General features: G+C 38.0%; 1 protein-coding gene across 19 annotated transcripts in view; it reads right to left on the bottom strand.

Annotated features, from left to right (window-relative positions):
* ARB2A (ARB2 cotranscriptional regulator A) overlaps positions 1-22,823 on the bottom strand; it is a 409,235-nt gene that overhangs the window by 72,182 nt on the left and 314,230 nt on the right. For 2 of the 19 annotated variants that reach the window (XM_069590138.1, XM_069590129.1), the window contains exon 11: positions 15,900-16,178. The exons of 15 other annotated variants lie outside the window; for them this stretch is intronic. Coding sequence is in view for 2 of the 4 variants with exons in the window: in XM_069590129.1 (XP_069446230.1) it covers positions 16,159-16,178 (20 nt within the window). In the remaining 2 variants the exon portion in view is untranslated. Of the gene's footprint in view, positions 1-15,899; positions 16,179-22,823 lie in introns of those variants that run through there. 2 more of the 19 variants (XM_069590130.1, XM_069590127.1) reach the window with 2 other exon arrangements.

Consider the following 22,823-nt stretch of genomic DNA (forward strand, 5'->3'; position numbering starts at 1 on the left):
GATGAGATGGCTGGATGGCATCACCGACTCGATGCACATGAGTTTGGGTGAACTCTGGGAGTTGGCGATAGACAGGGAGGCCTGGCGTGCTGTGATTCATGGGGTCGCAAAGAGTCAGCACACGACTGAGTGACTGAACTGAACTGAACTGAACTCTTACAAGGCACTCTCCCATTACTTTAACCTATATATATATATATATATATATATATATATATATATATATAAAATTTGTCTATTTATTATTTATATGTTATATATATATAAAATTTGTCTATTTATTATCTATTTTCTCTTTTGAAATTGAAGCTCTATGCAACAGGAATTTTGTTTATTCTTCTCACTGCCAAATCCCTAGCATCCGTAATAAGTGTCTGACATAAAGGAGGACTCAGGGAATGTTTTCTGAATGAAGGCAGGCAGGCACCAGAAATGCAAATGGAACAGAGTTGCGTTGGGTAGAGTTGAAATGGGGAAAGGACTTGGTTCTCTCGACTCTCATGCTGCTCTGAAGTTTCATTCTTAATATGTTCCTTTTACTGCTCTGGATTTCTGGATATAAGTATCAGAGGGGATTCGGACTCCTATCAATTGTACAGTGGTAAAGAATCTGCCTGCCAACGCGGGAGACGCAAAGAGATGCCAGTTTGATCTCTGGGTCGGGAAGATCCCCTGGAGAAGGAAATGGCAACCCACTCCAGTATTCTTGCCTGGAGAATCCCATCGACAAAAGAGCCTGGTGGACTACAGTCCATGGGGTCATAAAAGAGTCAGGCCGACTGAGTGTGCACAAAGGAATGAGCAATTGTACTGTACTGTAGAGTTCTGTCAGAGTGCAAGAATATTTTCAAATTAATTTTAACGACTTCACTATTCAATTATTTATTCTTCCCTGTATTTTTTCTCTATTTGTTTGCTCTATCTTCTATGTTGAAATTGTAATACGTTCTCTATATTTTTTTTTGGTGACACTTCATTGGAATAAAGAAAAACATCAATAGTTTAAGCAAAATAATGGAAATCAAAACTTACCCATAAGCTGCCTATTTCATTTCTACTCTAATCACTCTCTCATAATCCTTCAGGGGAAGCACCAATAAGTAACTTGCAAGTGTGCAAGGGACTTCAGCTTCTTCAGGAAGTCTGTTAGCTTTCTCCCAAATTACTCTACCCTAGGGTTGCGGCAGTTCAGACTGTAAAGAATCTACCTGCCATGCAGGAGACCTGGATTCGATTCCTGGGTTGGGCAGATCCCCTGGAGAAAAGAATGGCAACCCACTCCAGTATTCTTGTCTGGGAAATCCCATGGACAGAGGAGCCCAGGCTACAGTCCATAGGGTCACAAAGAGCTGAACTCGACTAAAGCTAGTGAGCAACAACAAGTTACCGTAAACACATACACACTATATTTGCAAATATAAAACAATGCAGTTCAAAAACAAGTCCCACTGGCCCTCTTCCACCAGGTCACTGCCACCAAACACCTTCGAGAACTGCCTGCTGCTGCTGCTCTCTGGTAGGTCCAGGGGATGCAGAGGTTTAGAGCCACAAGATCTGGGTTAACATCCCGCGAACCTTGGTTTGTTCTTCTGTAAAAAAGCTCATAACACTCACTGCAAAGATGAACCACGAGACCATGAGGAGTAAACAGGACGATACACACAGAGGGAACGGCTCACGGCACCTGTGCCATCAGATTTGGTTCCCTTCTTCTCTCACATCAGTAAAAAAATAAAAAAGGCTAACAAAGCTTCCTGCTTTTTAGTACTTTTTTTTAATTCCTTAAGACTCTTACTTCTGTGAGTAAGCTCACAGAATTAGAATTTCCTTATAAAGACTGAAGAGCAGAAACGAAAACTGAAAAAGTTTTAGTTTAGATATTTGTGTGAGACCACAGGTGGTTGGCTTCCTGGGAAGCCATGAGGCTGATGCAGGGCGGGACTGCTTTGAAGATATAAATGATACAATTGACCAGGCAAAAGAAAGACTCTGATGGCTGGAGAAGATACTCTATACCAGGACCAGGGGCCTCCAGGCAGAAGGTGACACTACATTTCGAGCACTCTCTCCCACTTGCTGTTACCTCTGCTACTCCACCTTTGTAAGTGGTCAGTGCCCTAACATCCCGACCCTCCTTAATCCATTCCTAGAAACTACCTTCAGCTTCATAAGCATCAACTCTTGATCTAATCCTCAAAAATAAGCGTTGGTATTACTACGACACTGCTGTTGAAAGCCTGAGTGAAACACGCTCATGACTCCGTCACACACCATCCCTGCACCACAGCAAGCGCATCCCTTTTGCTCTCCGAATCACCGTGAAAACCACCAGATCTTCACTTTTGGGGGGACCACATGCCACTTTGAGAATATGATAAAAGGCTATCATTCTCTCCCTATAATTTCGATTCAACACAGAATTTAAAGGGTTTTTGGAACTCCCTGGAGCTCTGCCATGGATATCCCAACCTGAGGGTATTCAAATTAATCTCTCTGAGTTGGAAAATATCAAGATGTTCTCTCTTCTCAGAGCATTGCAGGTATGTAGTATGGAGATATTTGCTCATGGGTGAAGAAGGGAAAGAGAGGAGAGAGGCAAGTTTTAAATGGAAAGTGTTATTTTTTTCTTCAAGTTAGAAAGTATTCAGATGAAGGAAAAAGACCATTCAAATGCCAGGACTTGGATGCATGCACCATAAGTTGAATGCATGCAAGTCAGAAGATTTGGCTTAACTCCAAGTACAAAATATTTCAGCTCCATGGGGGAAGTTAACCATAGGCCAAAACCTCAAAGCATATATATAAACCATTTAGTATTTTAAAAGGTCCAATATTTTAATTTTTTAAGAAATTCTCAAACTTCTCAGAAATTTAAATAATGCAAACATTTTAAATATAGAGGGCTAGCAGTTGTTGAGAAATATTTTGGCATGGATTCTAATGGAGATTTGTTGATCTTTTTTCAGGGACACACTAGAAAATTTAAAACAGTCAGTGAGCACTTGGAAGACATCACCCTAATTTATGACTATTTTAAGGCACATCAGATTAGGGTCTGAAACTTCCAGATATCATGCTTCTAAATTGTAGGGTAAAGCATTTGTCCTCTTTAACTGAAGATAAAAATTGGAAAAACAGTATTTCAAAGGCTTCTTACTCTAGCAACCCCCCATCCACATATTCTTCAATTAAGCAACCGCTGGTCAGAGAGCACAGAATAAAAGCTATTCAGTGAAAACTCAACAAAGCTGGCAAAGAAATGCTTAGTAATGACAACAAAGAGACTTGAGCTCAGAGACATAAGACTCTGCAGTTGAGAGAGAGTCAACAATCTGGCCTTAAAACCTTATGGGGAAAAAGTGGAAATGGTGGCAGATTTTATCTTCTTGGGCTCCAAAATCACTGTGGACAGTGACTGTAGCCACAAAATTAAAAGATGTTTGCTCCTTGAAAGAAAAGCTATGACAAACCTAGACAGTGTGATAAAAAGCAAAGACATCACTTTGTTGACAAAGGTCCGTATAGTCAAAGCTACAGTGTACAGATGTGAGAGTTGGACTATAAAGAAAACTGAGTGTCAAAAGATTGATAGTTTCTAATTGTGATGCTGGAGAAGATTCTCGAGAGTCCCTTGGACATCAAGGAGATCAAACCAGTCAATCCTAAAGGAAATCCACCCTGAATATTCACTGGAAAGACTGATGCTGAAGCTCTAATGCTTTGGCAGCCTGATGCAAAGAGCTGACTCACTGGAAAACACCTTGATTCTGGGAAAGATTCAGGGCAGGAGAAGGGGGTGACAAAGAATGAGATGGTTAGATAGCAATACTGACTCTATGGACATGAGTTTGAGCAAACTCTGGGAGATAGTGAAGGACAGGGAAGCCCGGAATGTTGCAGTCCACGGGGTGCAAAGAGTCTGACATGATTTAGCAACTGAACAAGAAGTTATGTGAATCAGCAGTCTGACTCCTAGGTTTATAACCAAGAAAAGTGAATAAGGCATTCAAAGAAAAACATGTACATAAATGTTCATATCAGCGCTATTCATAACAGTTAAAAAGTGAAAAAAAAAACCACTTAAGTGTCCATTAACTGACTAATAGGATAAATAAAATGTAGTGTATAGTCATACAACAGAAAATTATTCAGCAATAGAAAAGAATGAAGAACTGATACATGCTACAACATGAACCTTCAAAACACGTAGCTAAATGAAATAAGCCAGACACAAGAAGCCACATATTGTATAATTCTATTTATACAAAATGTCAGGAATAGGCAAATTCATAAAGACACAAAGAAGATTAGTGGCTGCCAGGGGCTTGGAGGAAGAGTGAATGGGTAGTAACTGTTTAATGGGTGGAAGTTTCCTTATTTTGGAGTGATGAAAATATTCTGGAATTTGATAGTAGTGATGTTGCACAAAATTGTGAAGGTGTTATAAGTCATTGAAATGTACACTTTAAATTGGTTATAATAGTGAAAATAAAAAATGTTATGTTTTACTTCAATTTTTAAAATGTAGTCAAAATTCTTTTTTACTTTGTTATAATTTGGTGGATAAAGATATTAGTGAAACAAATTCCTAATGAAATTAAAAATTGCATATTATCACAGGTTTTTTTAAACTCATAAAATTTCTGTTTGATTAGGCCGAGCCTTACTGAAGTGGGAAATAATTCAGTCACCTGGATAGTTGAGAATATTATCATAGGTATATATTTATAATTCTCGTAAAACATGACAAAGACAAAGAGGGGGACAAATTTACTTTACCCAAAATTCACTGGAAGCTAAGAAACTCTGCTTTGGATAAATGAACAAATCTTACCAAAAGTAGGGATTTAACTGTCAAAAGATAAAGGATTTATTGCTTTATATTTACCCTTCTTGTATGTGCAAAAGCAGTGAGGTTTTTTTTTTTTTTCCTGTCTACAGGATACAAGGCAAGATCCACTTGGTAAAATTTGGGAAATCTGAAATGGAGTAAACTTACCAAATATTCGTTAAGCACCTAATTACATACCTACACCATGGTCACTATATTCAACTTAATTTTTACATTTTTAAAAATTTTATATTTACTTTTTTAATTTAAAAATTCATTAATTTTTAGCATTTATTCTTTTTTAAAATATAATTTAAGGGTATACATTTTTTTGTTTAGAAATCAAGCTATACCAAAAACTTTTATGGCTTCATTACGGCTCAATTCTCAATATTTTCTAGATTTATTCTTTGATCTATAAGTTATTTGGAGGACTTTTTCTTTTTCTACTCTTTTACTTCCTTCCCAGTATTTATTATAAAAAGATTTCAACTTTAAGAGTTGTAACAGCACAATGATTATACATATACTTTTCTCCTAGATTCAATAACTATTAACACTTTGTCATATGCGCTTCTTTGCTAGCACATACTTTTTGCCCCCTGAACCATTTGAGGGTTAACTGCAAACAAAATGATTTTTTTTAACCAACTTTACTACTGCAAATATTTGTTTTCTGTCCATGTCATAAGAGTTGCATTGGAATACATACTTTATAGTCAGTCACCCTCATAAAAGTAAGTTAGAAAGTACATTATAATTATCTTGACTTTTCTGTAAAACTTGTCACTATTCTACATGCACTCTGAAGGCAATGTGCCTTCTGGTTTTTTTTTTTTTTTTTTTGGTATGATAACATTCTGATTTCTGACTTAGAGGTATTTTTCCATGTTAAATGGTCCTCTGCACCTTTCAATTCAAATCTTTCCCCTTTCCAAGTCACATTTTCCATAGACATGACACACATATCCATACATCCATTCTGTTAACCTGGGAATAAAGCCTTGATGCATATAACCCATACATCCATTCTGTTAACCTGGGAATAAAGCCTTGATGCATATAACCCATACATCCATTCTGTTAACCTGGGAATAAAGCCTTGATGCATATAACCCATACATCCATTCTGTTAACCTGGGAATAAAGCCTTGATGCATATAACCCATACATCCATTCTGTTAACCTGGGAATAAAGCCTTGATGCATATAACCCATACATCCATTCTGTTAACCTGGGAATAAAGCCTTGATGCATATAACCCTCATCTGGGTACTTGTTTTCTGCTTTATTTATTTTAAAACTTTTTATTTTGTATTGAGGTAAATTAACAATGTTGTGATAGCTTCAGCTGAACAGTGAAGGCACTCAGTCACACATATACATGTATCTATCTACCCTTCTGCAGTCTCCCCTCTCACCCAGGTTTTTCTGTTTTAATTTAAATTTTAGTTGCAAGACACATTGCTTCAATGAGATGATAATCTCCTTCAAGTTAGGGCACAGGTCTTCACAACCTCATGGTGAATGGATATTAAATTTCTTTCTCAACTAAAATACTCTAGCATGATACTTGTAGAGGAATGTGACTGCTCTGAAGACTATGTATATTTTACTCAATTATACAGAAGTGCTATAAACTCAAATAAATTGGTACCATAGTTTGGTTGCCAATTTATTTTTGTGTCACTGAATCCAACCCTCATATTCTCCAGATGAAAGAATTTTCCTGCTGAAAGAGTTCTTACAGCTTTTCTAGTTTAGTCATACATAAATATAATCCTATAATTTTTCAAGTTGAGGAAACAAATCTACAGAAGTTAAATGACTGATATTTAAAAAAAATTTAAAAGCAAAACCAAAACCAGAATTAGATGAGTTAATAGATTTGAAGTACTTAGACTAGGGCCTGGTTGATAAGGAAGGACTTCAAAATATTATTAACCTCAGAATCAAGGTTTTTCAAAGCCAGTTTCGGTCATTTTCTGCTAAAACACATTACCTCAGAATTCTACAGTAAAATAATGAAGACAACGTTGGGGAGCACGTGACACGTTCTTTTCTGAGCAAGAGATGCACGCCAGGAAATCAGGCAGCAGCCATCCGCAGAAGAGGGTCAAACTATTCTTGCCTTCCAGAAGTTGTCAAGTGGCTGCCTATGGGCCTGATCTGAATGGTAGCTATTTTACTTGACCTATGTAACAGTTTCAAAAACTTAAATTAGTTGCAACACTTAAAATTAGAGAGATTTCAAACAACTACGCAGACTTCTGGCTTCTTTGGGAAAATGAGAAAAACCTGACAACAATGGGCTTGCATTCCTGAACGTCACCCATTAGTCGGGGTTTGAATTTGTAACCACTGTCCTTTAGCTAAGGTCTTAATTATGATTAATGCATAGAATGATAACTTTGATTCATGTAGTAAGAAACACATTAGTTAGAAAATACTGATGTTTGTTTGTTACATATAACTGCTAGTTATACCTAGTAGTTATTTCCTACAGTAGGAAAATGGATTATTATAATAAGGATAAAAACAAAACTGACTGTAGTATTTAAAGGGTTAATTATAATTTAGTGGAAAATCTAGAGAGAAGAACCCTCTCTCTGGATTTTAGGCACACAATACCACTGTATTTTTCTTATATGAGAGATACTGGTCCAATAACCTTGATTCATTTGTTAAATAAAAACAAATGACACCATTATATTTGGAACCATTTTTTTTCCTAATCTAAATATAGCTCTTAAGATCTGAAGATGTTTTAGTCAGCCTGCTTTTGACCGGAACTAAGCAGCTATAAGAGAAAACATTAAAAATAAAAATAGGTTAAAACACATTAAATATCCTCTCTCCGCCACCTTACATTTTTTGGTGCTAAAACATATGCTTTGCCACCTGCAGATAAAAGTCACACACTGAGAGTGTATATTCTGACAAGAATGACTAGTTACAAGCTTGCCTAGTGATTTTGGACAGTAGCACTTAAGAAACCTTCAATCTGGCGGTTTTATCACCGCACATTTGTAACGTATTCCTACAGTCGAAAGTTGTACAAGTTTGGGGATCTGACCTTTGGGAGAAAACAAAATAAAATGAAACCTAAAGGATCCCAGGGTAGCATTTTGATTCAGCTTGTTCTATTTTTTTTGGTCAGATACATACCTTTTTCTCCCACTTATTTTACATCTCGATGACAATGAAAATTTTTGTATTTTTGGATAGAAGTGAATTTCTATTAAAAGATCAAGAAAATCTCCATTTCTAGGCACTGGGAAAATCTACTGCCAGAGTTAAAAATCATAGTTGCTCCATGAGGAATTTATTTTCCCATCTTATATTTCCTTTACCCTTGCTCGCTTTTCTATTTTATCTGATTCTGTATTTATATAGTTAATGTTTCATCTTGTTCCAAAAGGGGTTTGCGGCTTACAAAAAGAAACTCAGGCAGGACTTCCAGCGATGGCAAGCTAAGAGACTGGCAAATCTTCTCCCTAAATACAACCAGGGAAGTCGACAAAATTGTCAAGTGCAACCATTTCAGCACTCCAGAAATCAACCAAAGGCAAACAACAACTTGAGAAGTGTTTATTCATGACACACTGCTGAACGACAGGTAAGAACAGGCAATCTGTGTCAGCGGCAGCATGGTGGAGCTTCCAGGGTGGAAACTGGTTATGAAAAGAGAGGGCTGACTTGACAAGAAGTAGAAGGAGAAAAACCCATGGCTAAGGGTGTTACCAAGCAAATAAAGCAAACACAGCGGGACACTCGGAGAAGGCAATGGCACCCCACTCCAGTACTCTTGCCTGGAAAACCCCATGGGCAGAGGAGCCTGATAGGCTGCAGTCCATGGGGTCTCTACGAGTCGGACACGACTAAGCGACTTCACTTTCACTTTTCACTTTCATGCACTGGAGAAGGAAATGGCAACCCACTCCAGTGTTCTTGCCTGGAGAATCCCAGGGATGCAGGAGCCTGGTGGGCTGCCATCCATGGGGTCGCACAGGGTCGGACACAACTGAAGTGACCTAAGCAGCAGCAGCAGCAGCAGTGGGACACTGACCATAAAAGCCCATGACCCTTCTCAATAGAGGTTGGGATCTGCAGACCAGTGGGTTAGTCAGATCTTTAATAGGGAGATCCTGGAAGTGAGAAGGCCACTGAGTGCCTAGAAGAATCCCCATACATCTCTCTTGTCTGGGAGTATAAGCGCTGGAACAGACAGAAATCTCAGGAAAGTCCAGGAGAAAATAAAAGATTGAGGTGGACTTGAAAACTACAAGAACTTTTAATACATTCTTCAGCTCACACATGGATTCACCCAGAGCCTTAGTGTCTTGGGATGACTGTGCAAACTCTGACGATTACACTATGCAGGCAAAGGGGTGACCTCTAGGAAGCCACACTAAAATGAAAACAGGAATGTTTAAAAACTGCAGCAGTAAAAATAACCCTGAAGGGAAAAAAAATCAGAATCTAGAGTTGCTGTCATTACTCCTATTCAGTATCGCACAGAACATTGTAGCCAGTGCAGCAGGCAAGAAAAGAAATGAAAGACATGCGTATTGGAAAGGAAGATATATATTGTCTTTATTCATAGATGACTCGGTCCTATATGGAGGAAATCATAAACATTCTACCAGAAAAATTTGGTAATAAACACATTTGAGTAAAGTCACAGGATGTAAAGTGAAATGAAGTCGCTCAGTCATGTACGATTCTTTGCAATCCCAGGGACTGTAGCCCACCAGGCTCCTCCATCCATGGAATTTTCTAGGCAAGAGTATTGGAGTGGGTTGCCATTTCCTTCTCCAGGGGATCTTCCTGACCCAGGCATTGAACCTGGGTCTCCCGCATCACGGGCAGACACTTTACTGTCTGAGCCTCCAGGGAATCCCGAGGATATAAAATCAATATGCAAAAATCAATTTTAATTCTTTATACTAGGAACAAACAATTTGAAAATGAAACTAAGAAAAGAAGTCTATGATAGAATCAAAAAGAATGAAAAATTAAGAGTATATTTTACAAAGAAGCATAAAAACACTAAAAACACTGCTAAGAGAAATTACAGATGATCTAAATAAAGAACAAAGAACTTAAACTACCTAATTTCAAAATTTACTATAAAGCTACAGTAATCAAAACACCATGGTACTGGTATGAAAAACAGATATAAAGATCAATGGAACAAAACATAAAATCTATTAGTAAGTCTTCAGTTAGATGATTTTTTAGAAAGTCCAAGGCAATTCAAATGGGGAAAAGATGGTTGTTTTTTTTAGCAAACGGTGGTGGGAAAATCAGATGTCCACATGTCAAAAAATCAACTTAGATCCTTACTATATACCATACACAAAAATCAACTGAAAATGAATCATACCTAAACGTTAGAGCTAAAGCTATAAAACTTCTGCAACAAAAAAGGAAATAATCTTTGTAACCTTGAGTTTGGCAAAGATTTTTTAGATATGATGCCAAAACCACAACCCATAAAAGAAAAAGAATTATAAATCATCAAATTTTGAACTCATAAAAACTTCTGCTCTTCAAAAGATACCATTTAGAAGGAAGAGATAAACTGCAGCTGAGGATAAAATATTTGTAAATCACACATCTGATAAGAGACTTGTTGCCAGAATATATAAAGAGCTCCTTGAATAATAAGACAAACATCAGATTCAAAATTAGGAAAAAGGTCCCATCACTTCATGGCAAATAGATGGGAAAACAGTGGAAAAAGTGACAGATTTTAATTTTGGGGGCTCCAAAATCACTGCAGATAATGACTGCAGCCATGAAATTAAAAGACGCTTGCTCCTTGGAAGAAAAGTTATGACCAACCTAGACAGAATATTAAAAAGCAGAGGTCAACAATTTGCCAACAAAGGTCAACCCTTTGCCAACAAATGTCCACCTAGTCAAGGCTATGGTTCTTCTAGTAGTCATGTATGGATGTGAGAGTTTGACTATAAAGAAAGCTGAGCACTGAAGAATTGATGCTTTTGACCTGTGGTGTTGGAGAAGACTCTTGAGAGTCCCTTGGACTGCAAGGAGATCCAACCAGTACATCCTAAAGGAAATCAGTCCTGAATATTCATTGGAAGGACTGATGCTGAAGCTGAAACTCCAATACTTTGGCCACCTCATGCAAAGAGCTGACTCATTTGAAAAGACCCTGATGCTGGGGAAAATTGAGGGCAGGAGGAGAAGGGGACGACAGAGGATGAGATGGTTGGATGGCATCACCGACTCAATGGACATGAGTTTGAGTAAACTCCAGGAGCTGGTGATGGACAGGGGAGGCCTGGTGTGCTGCAGTCCATGGGGTCGCAGAGTTGGACACAACTGAGCAACTGAACTGAACTGAACTGAAAAGAAAAAGAGGTACTTCACCAAAGAAAACAAAACATATGGCTAATAAACATAAGAACACATTTAACATCAAGTAGTACTCTTGCCTGGAAAATCCCTTGGGTGGAGGAGGCTGGTAGGCTACAGTCCATTGGGTCGCGAAGAGTCGGACACGACTGAGCGACTTCCCTTTCACTTTTCACTTTCATGCATTGGAGAAGGAAATGGCAACCCACTCCAGTGTTCTTGCCTGGAGAATCCCAGGGACGGGGGAGCGTGGTGGGCTGCTGTCTATGGGGTCGCACAGAGTCAGACACGACTGATGCGACTTAGCAGCAGCAGCAGCAACAACAAATTAAAACTACTCTGAGATAATACCACATACCTATTTTATTGTTGTTATTTAGTAGCTAAGTCATGTCTAACTCTTTGTGACCCCCATGGACTATAGTCCACCAAGCTCTTCTGTCCATGGGATTTCCCAGGCAAGAAAACAGGGGTGGGTTGCCATTTCCTTCTCCAGGGATCTTCCCAACCCAAGGATCAAACCTGCGTCTCCTGCTTGGCAAGTGGATACTTCACCACTGAGCCAGCTAGGAAGCCCACACATCTACCAGGATGGCTATATTCAAAAAGACTGACTATACCAAGTATTTGTGAGGATGTGAAGAAACCTAAACTCTCATACTTTGCTGCTGTGAATATAAAATAGTATAGCTACTTTGCAAAACAGTTCTCTAGTTCCTTAAAAAGCTAAATATAAACTATTACATACAGAAGGGATAAATAACAAGGTCCTACCATACAGCATAGGAAACTATTGATATATTCAATATCTTGTGATAAGCCATAATGGAAAAGAATATAAAAAAGAATGTGTATATATATATATAATTGAGTCACTTTGTTGTACAGCAGAAATTAACACATCATTGTAAATCAACTATACTTCAATAAAAAAAGATAAAAACAAAGCTAAGTCTCTACTTACCAAATGACCCATACTCCCAACTTTCACTCCTAAGTTTACACTCAAGATAAATGAAAACATATGTCTGGACTGATTCATATGTGAATGTTCATAGCAGTATTGTACATAATAGCTCCAAGGTGAAAATAATTCAAATGTCCATCAACTGGCAAACAGATGGACGAATTAGTATATCCATACAATGGAATACCAGTTAGCAATAAAAAGGAATAAATTACCCCATGGCTGAATTTCATAAACACTGTAAGCAAAGCAAGCCAGACATAAGAGACCATATACTGTATAATTCTACTCATATGATATCTGCAGAAAAGGCTAATCTATGGAACTAGCAGATCACTGGTTGTCTGGGCTATGGGTGGGAGCAAGACTGACTGCAAATAAGCACAAAGAAGTTTCCTGGGGTGATGGGAATATTTTAAAATGAGATTGTGGGGATAATTGTACAACTATAAATTTGCTTTAAAAAAGTATTGAATTGTACATTTAAAATGGATTTATTTAATAGTACATAAATTCTACTTAAATAATGAAAATAAACACGATCTAAAATTATAAGAAAACATAAAAACATTTGAGGAAGTCAAGGAAAAGCAAAAAATGGACGATTATTTGAATGAGTGTGATCAGTCCTCTTTAGTTGCTACAGGTGAGATGCACATTAGCTCTAACCTTTCAAAACAGCTAGAGCTTGGAGGGCACTACATTGGATATTTCAGGGGTTCCCAAACATGGGAAACCACCGGCGATTACGGATTACTTGGATCCCACCTTAGACATTCTAATTGGATTGTAAAAGGAAAGAGACCTTGGCTGCTCAGGTAATGCTCTTGTGGAACAAAGTCTGGAAACCATGACAACAGCATACTGTAAGATTTTCATTGTTCATATGAAAAAAAAAAAAAACCAGGGAAGAACTGAATTCTGGGATGAACTTCTCCTATGGGTCCTCCTAAGAGACAGCCTCGTAAGATGCAGTGGGTTACTGCCTCTAAGTCAGCCTCCTCCTGGCCCATTGTGGGGTGCAGAGACAGTGACCCTTCAGTCCTTAGGGCTGCCAAGGGGACCAGGACCCCCTCAATCCACACCAGGGTACTGAACAAGTATTATTCTCTTATAACACAGGGCTTCCCTGGTGGCTTACACAGTAAAGCATCTGCCTGCAATGTGGGAGACTGGGCTTTGATCCATGGGTTGGGAAGATCCCCTGGAGGAGGAAATGGCAACCCACTCCAGTATGCTTGCCTGGAGAATCCCATGGACAGAGGAGCCTGTAGGCTACAGTCCATGGGGTCACAAAGAATCGGACATGATTGAGTGACTTCACTTTCACTTTTCATACAATAAAAAGCACTTCACCTAAAAGATATCTGTATCAGCTATAATGGGGGGTTTCACATAACTATTTCTTTTAACAAGCTGATTGTAAAATAGGATACAATTTGGTTAAGACATTTCTGCAAGAGGCCAAAAATGTCCAGTTATCTATGACCTGGCTTCATTTATTCCATAGTAATATATATAGGTATAAAACTCACCTGAACTTTTAGGTGGCACTTATGTCAGGTAATTTACTTTATTTATTAATGAGGTCACCTTCCCTCACCACGGAGCCAAATTTGGCCAGAGGAGCTGGCCATGTTGCCCAGTGAACATTCCCTGATGCCTGGGAAGCCGTGAAAGGCCTTCAGTGTCCATGTCTTGAAATCTACCATTTTACATGCGGTTTTTAAGCTCATTTTTACCACAACATATACTGCATTGCATAATAATAAGCTTGCAGATGTTATTCATGCTATTTATGAGGGGTTGACCTTAGACTAAAAAATTATAGTTACTCTTTAGTCTGAATCTTCCCCTCCTTCTCTATTTAAGTTAATTCCAAACAGAGTGACTGGTTACGTGCCACTGGGGAGCATTAAGATTCTACTCTTTAGAATTTTTTAGGAATAGGAAATTTCAGGTAAAGTTGCTGGTATAGAAGCTTACCAATATGGGGTATAGCTTATGGTATCATATATTCTCTTGGTCATTTGCAATCCTTACTTAGGAGGATCTTCCTAACAAGTTTTCCCAGCAAACATGACTTTGAGAGGATAGCCTTGATAAGTACATTAGTTAATCTTTATGGCTCTCCACCCCATTAGTCACATCATTACAAGAGAGTTACACCAACTACAGACAGTAAAATCATCTTACATATTAACTTCCTATATGATACATCAGGAGCTCCTGTTTTAAATAAAAAAGTGAGGTTCTTGCCCATATATATATAACCACAATGTTCCATCTAACTGTAGAGAAATTCCATTCTTCCCTTAATGAATTTTTACTACCTGTGAAACTGAACCAAGAGGATTTTATTTTACCCTTCTTATATGGACATTGAAATCACCTTGGTTTACTCTGAAAATGAAAGAATGAAAGTGTATGACTCTACTTATATTCTTAAAATGTGTGTATAATCGAAAGAGGATTTCAGTGAAAAGTACAAATGTGAGCACAGCAAAATGAAGAAAAGCAGTTCATGAACGTTTAGCACTTATAGCTATAAAAATTTTAAAAAGCACCCTTAAATCACTTTATCAGTTTACAATTGATCACAAATAGAGAACTGCCTTCTGCTGCAATCCCCTTAAGTCATCTTGTTAAATTCTGTCACGACATGTGCTACTGTGGTTCTACACTCCTACCTTTGCACTTTGTAGCGCGTAGCAGAGCAACATCATTAACCACTGCTAGGCAGTGTTTACGTTAGTTCTCAAAAGGTTAAGAAGCTGATTATAGCTAAAATCAGCTTTGCCTGAGGCTTCAGGGGCTCTGTGTAATCAAATTAGACAGCAGGGCACAGTGTCACCTAACAGAAACCAGTGGCACTTTCTTCTTTGCTCTGACCCCTTCCCCCACCCTCCATTTTTTACTAGGGGAACAACTCAACGCTTTGTGCTTTTACCAGATAATTTTAAAAGACTTGCTTCTAATAAATTTGACATGCCATATCATAAGATGTCCACCTGTTCAAAAGTAATGAGAGCAGGTAGAGACATTTTTGAAAAAAAATTTTGGGAAAAAAATCTTGTTAAAGAGAAGTCTACCTTTAGAGAGACTGAGATGTCTTAAAGTACATTCTTAAAAGGCAGGTGATAATATGGTCACACGTATTAACACATGATATTATTAATATATTAACACATGATATTTCCTAGGTTTGGACAGACTGTCAGTTTTGTTCTGCAAAAAAAAAAAAAAAAACAAAACACCAAACCGCCCCCCCTCCAAAAAACGCATAATGGTTTATCTGCTTCCAAGAGAACTCAGAGAACTTTTAAAACCTGATAGATAACACATTAGCATTTCTAAGAAGCCATGGGTAACCCACTCTGCTGAGTTTCAGCTCATCCTCTCTCCATCTCTACTCTTTGAAGTCAGGCAAGGTGAACTATATAATGGACGTGTTTAAGGAGGAGGTTTAATAAGGTGAGGAGAAGAGCACGCCAGCACCACCTCAGAGACTCCCTTTCCACAAGGTTCTACATTTAAATGCGGTAAGAAGCATGAGTCAAATCCAAATCTTGCTACCGTTGAGCCTAAAGGGAACAAAAGCATGACCACTAGATATTTAAAAAGAAAAGCAATGGCAAATTTAAATAAAATCTAGACTTCTGTTCTTAAAAAAAATTCATGAATCATTACTAACACTATATTTGACTTTCAACTTTCAGTTCAAATTCTACATATTTATTAATGAGCTTGAAACACAGAAACATCAGACATATGAGTGATTGGGAGAATGTGACTTTTTGCTAATGATTTATTCTGGGCAATAAAATCAAAACTTGTTATTTTAATTGATTAAGTCATAAAGAGTTCCTGGCGAAGTCAAATCTTGCTATTTGCACAGTCAGACAATTTCTGCTAATCCAGCAGTACTTAACAAATTCACATGTGGTTAGCTTGTCTTGCTGTAGCTGTATATCACATTTCTGTGCTGCAAGCTGTGCAAAAAAAAATCAATATGCCAAGTTTAACAAAAGGACAGGAAACATGATGTTCTCCTATGTTTTCAATGAACCTCAAATGACTCTGCTGTTCATACTCAGTGCAATATATGGCAGCGAAATGTATTCTTCAATGAAAAAAATCTGCAAAGGAGTGAATTATATAAATTCAGGGCTGAAGTTCAGCCTTATTCCATAATAACAATTTATTTAGAAGTTTCTGACATTTTGATTCAATGTGCATAGTACAATCACAAGGCATATTTTATTTTTCTTGATGAAGGCTAAAATAAACACATGCAGTCTATGTATGGTAATACTTTGACAGTCTATGTATGGTAATACTTTAATTTAGCTTTTGCAGACTTTGTTAAAGAAAATATTTATTTATTTATTTGGCTGGGTCAGGTTGGCTATTACATTTCAGGCTCAGTAGTTGCGGGGTGCAGGCTTAGTTGTTCCATGGCGACAAGTGGGATCTTAGTTGCTGAAACAGGGATCAAACTTCTGTCCCCTGCATTCCAAGGCAAACTCTTAAACAGTGGACCACCAGGGAAGTCCCTGGAGACTTTTTTTTTGGATGGTCTCTTTTCATATGTGAAATACAGAATGGAGAAGCTATCTATTTGGCAAAGCTTTAAATTATGACACTAAGGACAAAGAGTCCTGTGGGTCTTAAGCTACTGCATTGGTTAACTGACCCTAAGCTTTTACATCTTATTTTGCTGCTGCAGAAGTACACTCAGTGTGGAAGTACGTTAGGATGAAATATTAAGAACGAGGCAGGCGCTGTCATGACCAAAGGAATCAGAATTGTGGCCACAGTAGCTTGGTTGCTGTTTTTGAGTAAAAAGAGAATTGGCTTTAGGAATCTTCAAAGAGGCCATATACATAGAAAAATAAGGAAGCTGAACAATCCACAGTTAAAGAGCTATTCACTTAAACATATGGAAAAGTCTTCAATAATTTCTCTTTGTTCCAACAAGCAGCAGTAAATGGATTAATGGCCCTTAGCTAGAAGCACATGTCTGTGATCAGAACTGAAGGTATAAACTGTTGCACACAACACACTCAGAGGATTCTACTCATTTCTAACTTCGTTTTCATGTGTTATTTGTAGGACACATTTCGTTCATACTTTAGTACACCACCATTTAAAAGACGACGGGCATTAACCTCCCAATCAGAAAATAACAAGGTAATGATTTTAAGTGTTGAATAATATTGATATTGCTATAAACAATCATTTCAGTAAAATTCATATTCTTGTTTCAAAACAGAGGATTCAATATGGCCCAGAATACTGGTAAGAGGTTTCTGTATGGTTATTCCAGAGCTTGGGGAAAATGTACCAAGGTATACAAATTTTAAGTTGATTGTGTATGAAGTAGACTTCTCGACGTGTGGACACACAGGGGAGGAGAGGTTGGGATGAACTGGGAGATTGGGACTGACATATATATACAACCATGTGTAAAACAGAAGCAGATCACTAGTGGGAACCTGCTGTATAGTGCAGGAAGCTCAGCTCTGTGCTCCGTGGTGATCTAGATGGATGGGGTCGGGGAGTAGAAAGAGAGGTCCAAGTGGGAGGGGATATACATATATATATATATATATATATATATACACACATATATATATATATACACAGCAGATTCACTTCGTATGTACAGCAGAAACTAATACAACATTGTAAAGCAGTTCAGTCGCTCAGTCGTGTCCGACTCTTTGCAAACCCATGAACTGCAGCACACCAGGCCTCCCTGTCCATCACCAACTCCTGGAGTTTACTCAAACCCATGTCCATTGAGTCGGTGATGCCATCCAACCATCTCGTCCTCTGATGTCCCTTTCTCCTCCTGCCCTCAATCTTTCCCAGCATCATGGTCTTTTCCAATGAGTCAGCTCTTCTCATCAGGTGGCCAAAGTATTGGAGTTTCAGCTTCAGCATCAGTCCTTCCAATGAACACACAGGACTGATCTCCTTTAGGATGGACTGGCTGGATCTCTTTGCAGTCCAAGGGACTCTCAAGAGTCTTCTCCAACACCACAGTTCAAAACCATCAATTCTTCTGCGCTCAGCTTTCTTTACAATCCAACTCTCACATCCATACATGACCACTGGAGAAACCATAGCTTTGACTAGATGGACTTTTGTTGGCAAAGTAATGTCTCTGCTTTTCAATATGCTATCTACGTTGGTCATAACTTTTCTTCCACGGAGTAGTGTCTTTTAATTTCATGGCTGCAATCACCACCTGCAGTGATTTTGGAGCCCAGAAAAATAAAGTTAGCCACTGTTTCCACTGTTTCCCCATCTATTTGCCATGAAGTGATGGGACCAGATGCCATGATCTTCGTTTTCTGAATGTTGAGCTTTAAGCCAACTTTTTACTCTCATCTTTCACTTTCATCAAGAGGCTCTTTAGCTCTTCTTCACTTTCTGCCATAAGAGTGGTGTCATCTCATTAGTATTGAAAAAGTCATACATATAAACCCAGTTAGTTGTACGGCCCTAGTATATAACCTGTGTGTGAAAGTCGCTCCGTCATTTCTGACTCTTTGCAACCCCATGGACTATACAAGTCCATGGAATTCTCCAGGCCAGAATACTAGAGTGGGTAACCTTTCCCTTCTCTAGGGGATTTTCCCAACCCAAGGATCGAACCCAGGTCTCCCGCATGGTGGGTGGATTCTTTACCAGCTGAGCCACAAGGGAAGCCCAAGAATACTGGAGTGGGTAGCCTGTCCCTTTTCCAGCAGATCTTCCAGACCCAGGAATTGAACCAGAGTCTCCTACATTGCAGGTAGATTCTTTATCAACTGAGCTATCAGGGAAGCCCTAGTATATAGCCTACTCCCAGGAAAGGAGAGAATTAACACTTTTGGAAAAACGCTTAATTATTTTAAGAACAACAGAAAAGATCTATCTATTTTATTTCTGGAGAATGGCTTGTTGCCGAGAAAAACTGCCTTGATATGTTATTGGTTTTTCTTAATAGGTTTACAAGGCAATTCAAATTATTTTTCCACATTTCCATCTTTATAGATTTAATATTTTCTAGCTTTTTCTCACCTCTCTAAATGTTCTTTGGTAATACCTCTTTCCTCTTTACTGGAAAGCAATTATTAGTGAGATTTTTCTATCACTTTATTGCCGGTAAATCAAATCTATGGATTCATTTCTGATAGAAATGCCTGTTTCTCTGTCCTTAAGGCAACACGGCCAGGTGTCTCTGGTGTGTCTTCTTCAGACAGTTGATCATTTCTTTAAACCCAAATGGAGTGGTCCAACTGCACTTTTTCTTAGCATTACTTCATTTCTTCATTTCACTTCTTATCTGTCCACACAGGAGATTCCTTCGTAACTTGTATACAATCCCAAATACCAGAATCTTTAAAAAATTATCCCGAGTTTTCCATTTTCCATCTATTTTATATAGGTCAGAGTAAACCAGGTGTGGCAAGCTGAAACATGTGGTCTGTCTGAATTCTCAGGCTATGGAGAGCATACTTAATTCACTCTTAATCAAAGCACTAGGAGAGAATCTCAGAGCTGGAAAAAGATCACGGAAATCATCTACCTACCCACTATTTACCAATGAGAGGTCCTGAGAAATTCAGCAACTGGACCAAAGGAACATACTGGTTAGTGGGTCTAATCATTCCATACTCACATTGCGCTTTTTCAGTCCTCTGCAATTATTCTGCTCTTCAGGAAGTGATAATTTTAACTTTTCAGTGTCCTACCTGTTTTGCTTAAAGGACTTTATTGCAGATATAAAAATACCTTGGCTTCTATTTCTAGCACTCTAAATATCCATTTGGGTTCCTAGTGTTTAAAGAAAGCTCCCTTTCTCATTTTCTTTTTTGCCCTCTTTTCTGAGGATTTTAGAGTAGGTTCCTCTCTTCCGACTTTCAACACTAGAAGAGACATGCTTCATTTTGATGTTCACCCATATCTACTTAAAGCATCTTGCCCTTTCTGTTTCAAATCCCTTCAAGACATCCATTTATGAGTCTTTCTTTATAAAACCCATCTAATTACTGGACAACAGCCACATGCTACCACCTCGACTTAATCTTCAGCTCTATTTCTTCATATCCTTCAATTTTAGAAACAAAGAACTCTAGAATTGAAATGGATATTACAATATTACAGTTTCTTTAGTCTAATCCCTCCCAAATGTAAGAATTCCTTCTACTGGATTATTGAACAGTGGTCATCGAGTCTTTACTTGAATGCTTTGGAAGCTGGAAAGCTCATTAGTTTACAATGCAATCCATTCCATTTCACAAAAGATACAATCATTATATTGAGCCTATTTAATTTCCATAATGCACAATCAAATCTAGTAAGTCTTTTGTGAGTCCTTTGGTGCTATAACTTTAAGATCTGGATGCTATTCCACCAGAGTTCAAGAGTGGCTCTCCTGCCACCTGCCCCGTGGAACTGAATACATACCAGCAACTTTACCAAATGATTCCAGGAAAATAATTAAAATTTTTATCTGGGTCTTTTAAATAAAAATCGAAAATCTTCAGCTGATGCTAATTCTACATTTCTCAAGAAACTAGCCTCAATGATATTTTAGTACCTATTTAGTTACACATATAGGAGAAGCTCCAATAAATTTTAATATATTAACTTTTATATTGCTGGAAAACAATATATCCAATAAACTTTATTATTAAAAAAATTTTTTTTTACTATAGAAAGCATGTGCTTCCAAGAACTACACTCCCAGCATTTATGATGGACAATCCATGTTTTAGAATGCATTCCTTCTAACTTCACTGATTTCTGGGCCAAGTATCAGACTCACCCTTCAATACTTTATTTTGTGAACCTAACTAAAGTGGCAGGTATATATAAAACCGTCTTACCTACAAATGTATACTATATTTTGAAATAAACATAATGAAGACTATTATATATTTAATGTGAACATAGCCCTAAGGCCCTGTGGTATGTTTTGGGAAAAGTCAATAAATAAATAAATATGGTCTATTTTTTAGTCATAAAATCCTGAAATTAAGCAAATATGCTAACTCTTTGGACTGGTTTAACTTCGAGATTCATTTTGGGGGTGGTTTTTAATTTGGTAGCTTTGGGAAAGGGGAAGGCAGGAAGCTGAGGGGTGGATCCTCGTGCGGCAGCTCTGTAAGATGAATTGCTGTCAGGCCAACGCGGCTGGTTACAGTAATAGCTGGAAACCATAAGTGTTACAGGCTTTGAAGTCAGTTCAGCTTTGATGTCTTACTCTCATAGTTAATCGTAAGATAGTATGGAAGAGGAAAAAAATAAGACTTTCCAATACTGTCCTTGGTGTCACTTCTCAGGAAATCCAAGCATGAGAAAAGACTGGTGTCTGTGTGAGCTCTAATAGCACCACGTTGCTCTCTATTCTTAAAAAGTTTTAAATTACTGATGTGACAATGAAGATTATTGGTTAGTTTGGGGAAAGCACATGGATTTGCAAAAACATTCTTATATCTGTTGTTAGAATATGTGAATCAGTCAATGGGAATGCATGCATTAATGATGACAGGTGGCATCACGATGCTAACTAGTACTTAGATCAAATTATACAGCAGGCTTCCCTGATAGCTTGGTTGGTAAAGAATCTGCTTGCAATGCAGGAAACCCTGGTTTGATGGCTGGGTTGGGAAGATCCTCAGGAGAAGGTATAGGCTACCCACTTCAGTATTCTTGGGCTTCCCTTGTGGCTCAGCTGGTAAAGAATCTGCCTGCAATGTGGAAGACCTGGGTTCGATCCCCAGGTTGGTAAGATCCCCTGGAGAAGGGAAAGACTAACCCTCCAGTATTCTGGCCTGGAGAATTCCATGGACTTGTGTATAGTCTGTGGGGTCGCAAAGAGTCAAGACACGATTGAGCAACTTTCACTCTTTATACATATTTGGTTCTCACCCTTGAGGAATTTATCAACTGAGGACTGATAACACTGTCTGGAAGGAATCTTAGACACCATCTAACCCAAGACTAAAACCTAGAGAAGCTGGCTTGTTTTGGAAACAAAACATGAAACTGCCAAGTACACTCATGCATACACATAAATTAAATGAAGACCAATAGAAATGAAGCAATTAGATTATCCTGTGAATTCTTGACTAGAAAAAAGTATTCTTGGAATTTCATCTTTAGAGCATTGTTTCCCTAACTCCAGTTATTTTTGTAACACTTTTATGCATTCTGCCACATTCATGAACTAACAGCACTACTAAAATGCCTAGTATTTTGTTTACATCAACTCACATTTTCAATTTGCCTAGTCCAAAGCAATAATATCCATTAAAAAGGCTTCATGTGTTATTCATATCTTTTTCTAATACATGTAAGAATAAACAATGACTAAAACAAAACAAAACAAAACCCAGTTCATCCACAAACTACCAGTAATATACACATAAAACACTGAGATGGAGGACTCAAAGGAAGAATACATCCTAATTATTTCTAGTGGTACTTGAATGAGAACTATGATGTTTAAGTCTATACTCTTTTAAGTATTTAGATGTCCATGTGTCCAGTGACCCAGGATAACTTGAATTTTAAATATTCTTTTTTTTCACCTTTAAATTCACATGAAAAGCTCTGTTTTGCTTTTGGGGCCTGCC

The sequence above is a fragment of the Ovis canadensis genome, chromosome 5, assembly GCF_042477335.2.
Source record: "Ovis canadensis isolate MfBH-ARS-UI-01 breed Bighorn chromosome 5, ARS-UI_OviCan_v2, whole genome shotgun sequence".
Lineage (NCBI taxonomy): Eukaryota > Metazoa > Chordata > Mammalia > Artiodactyla > Bovidae > Ovis > Ovis canadensis.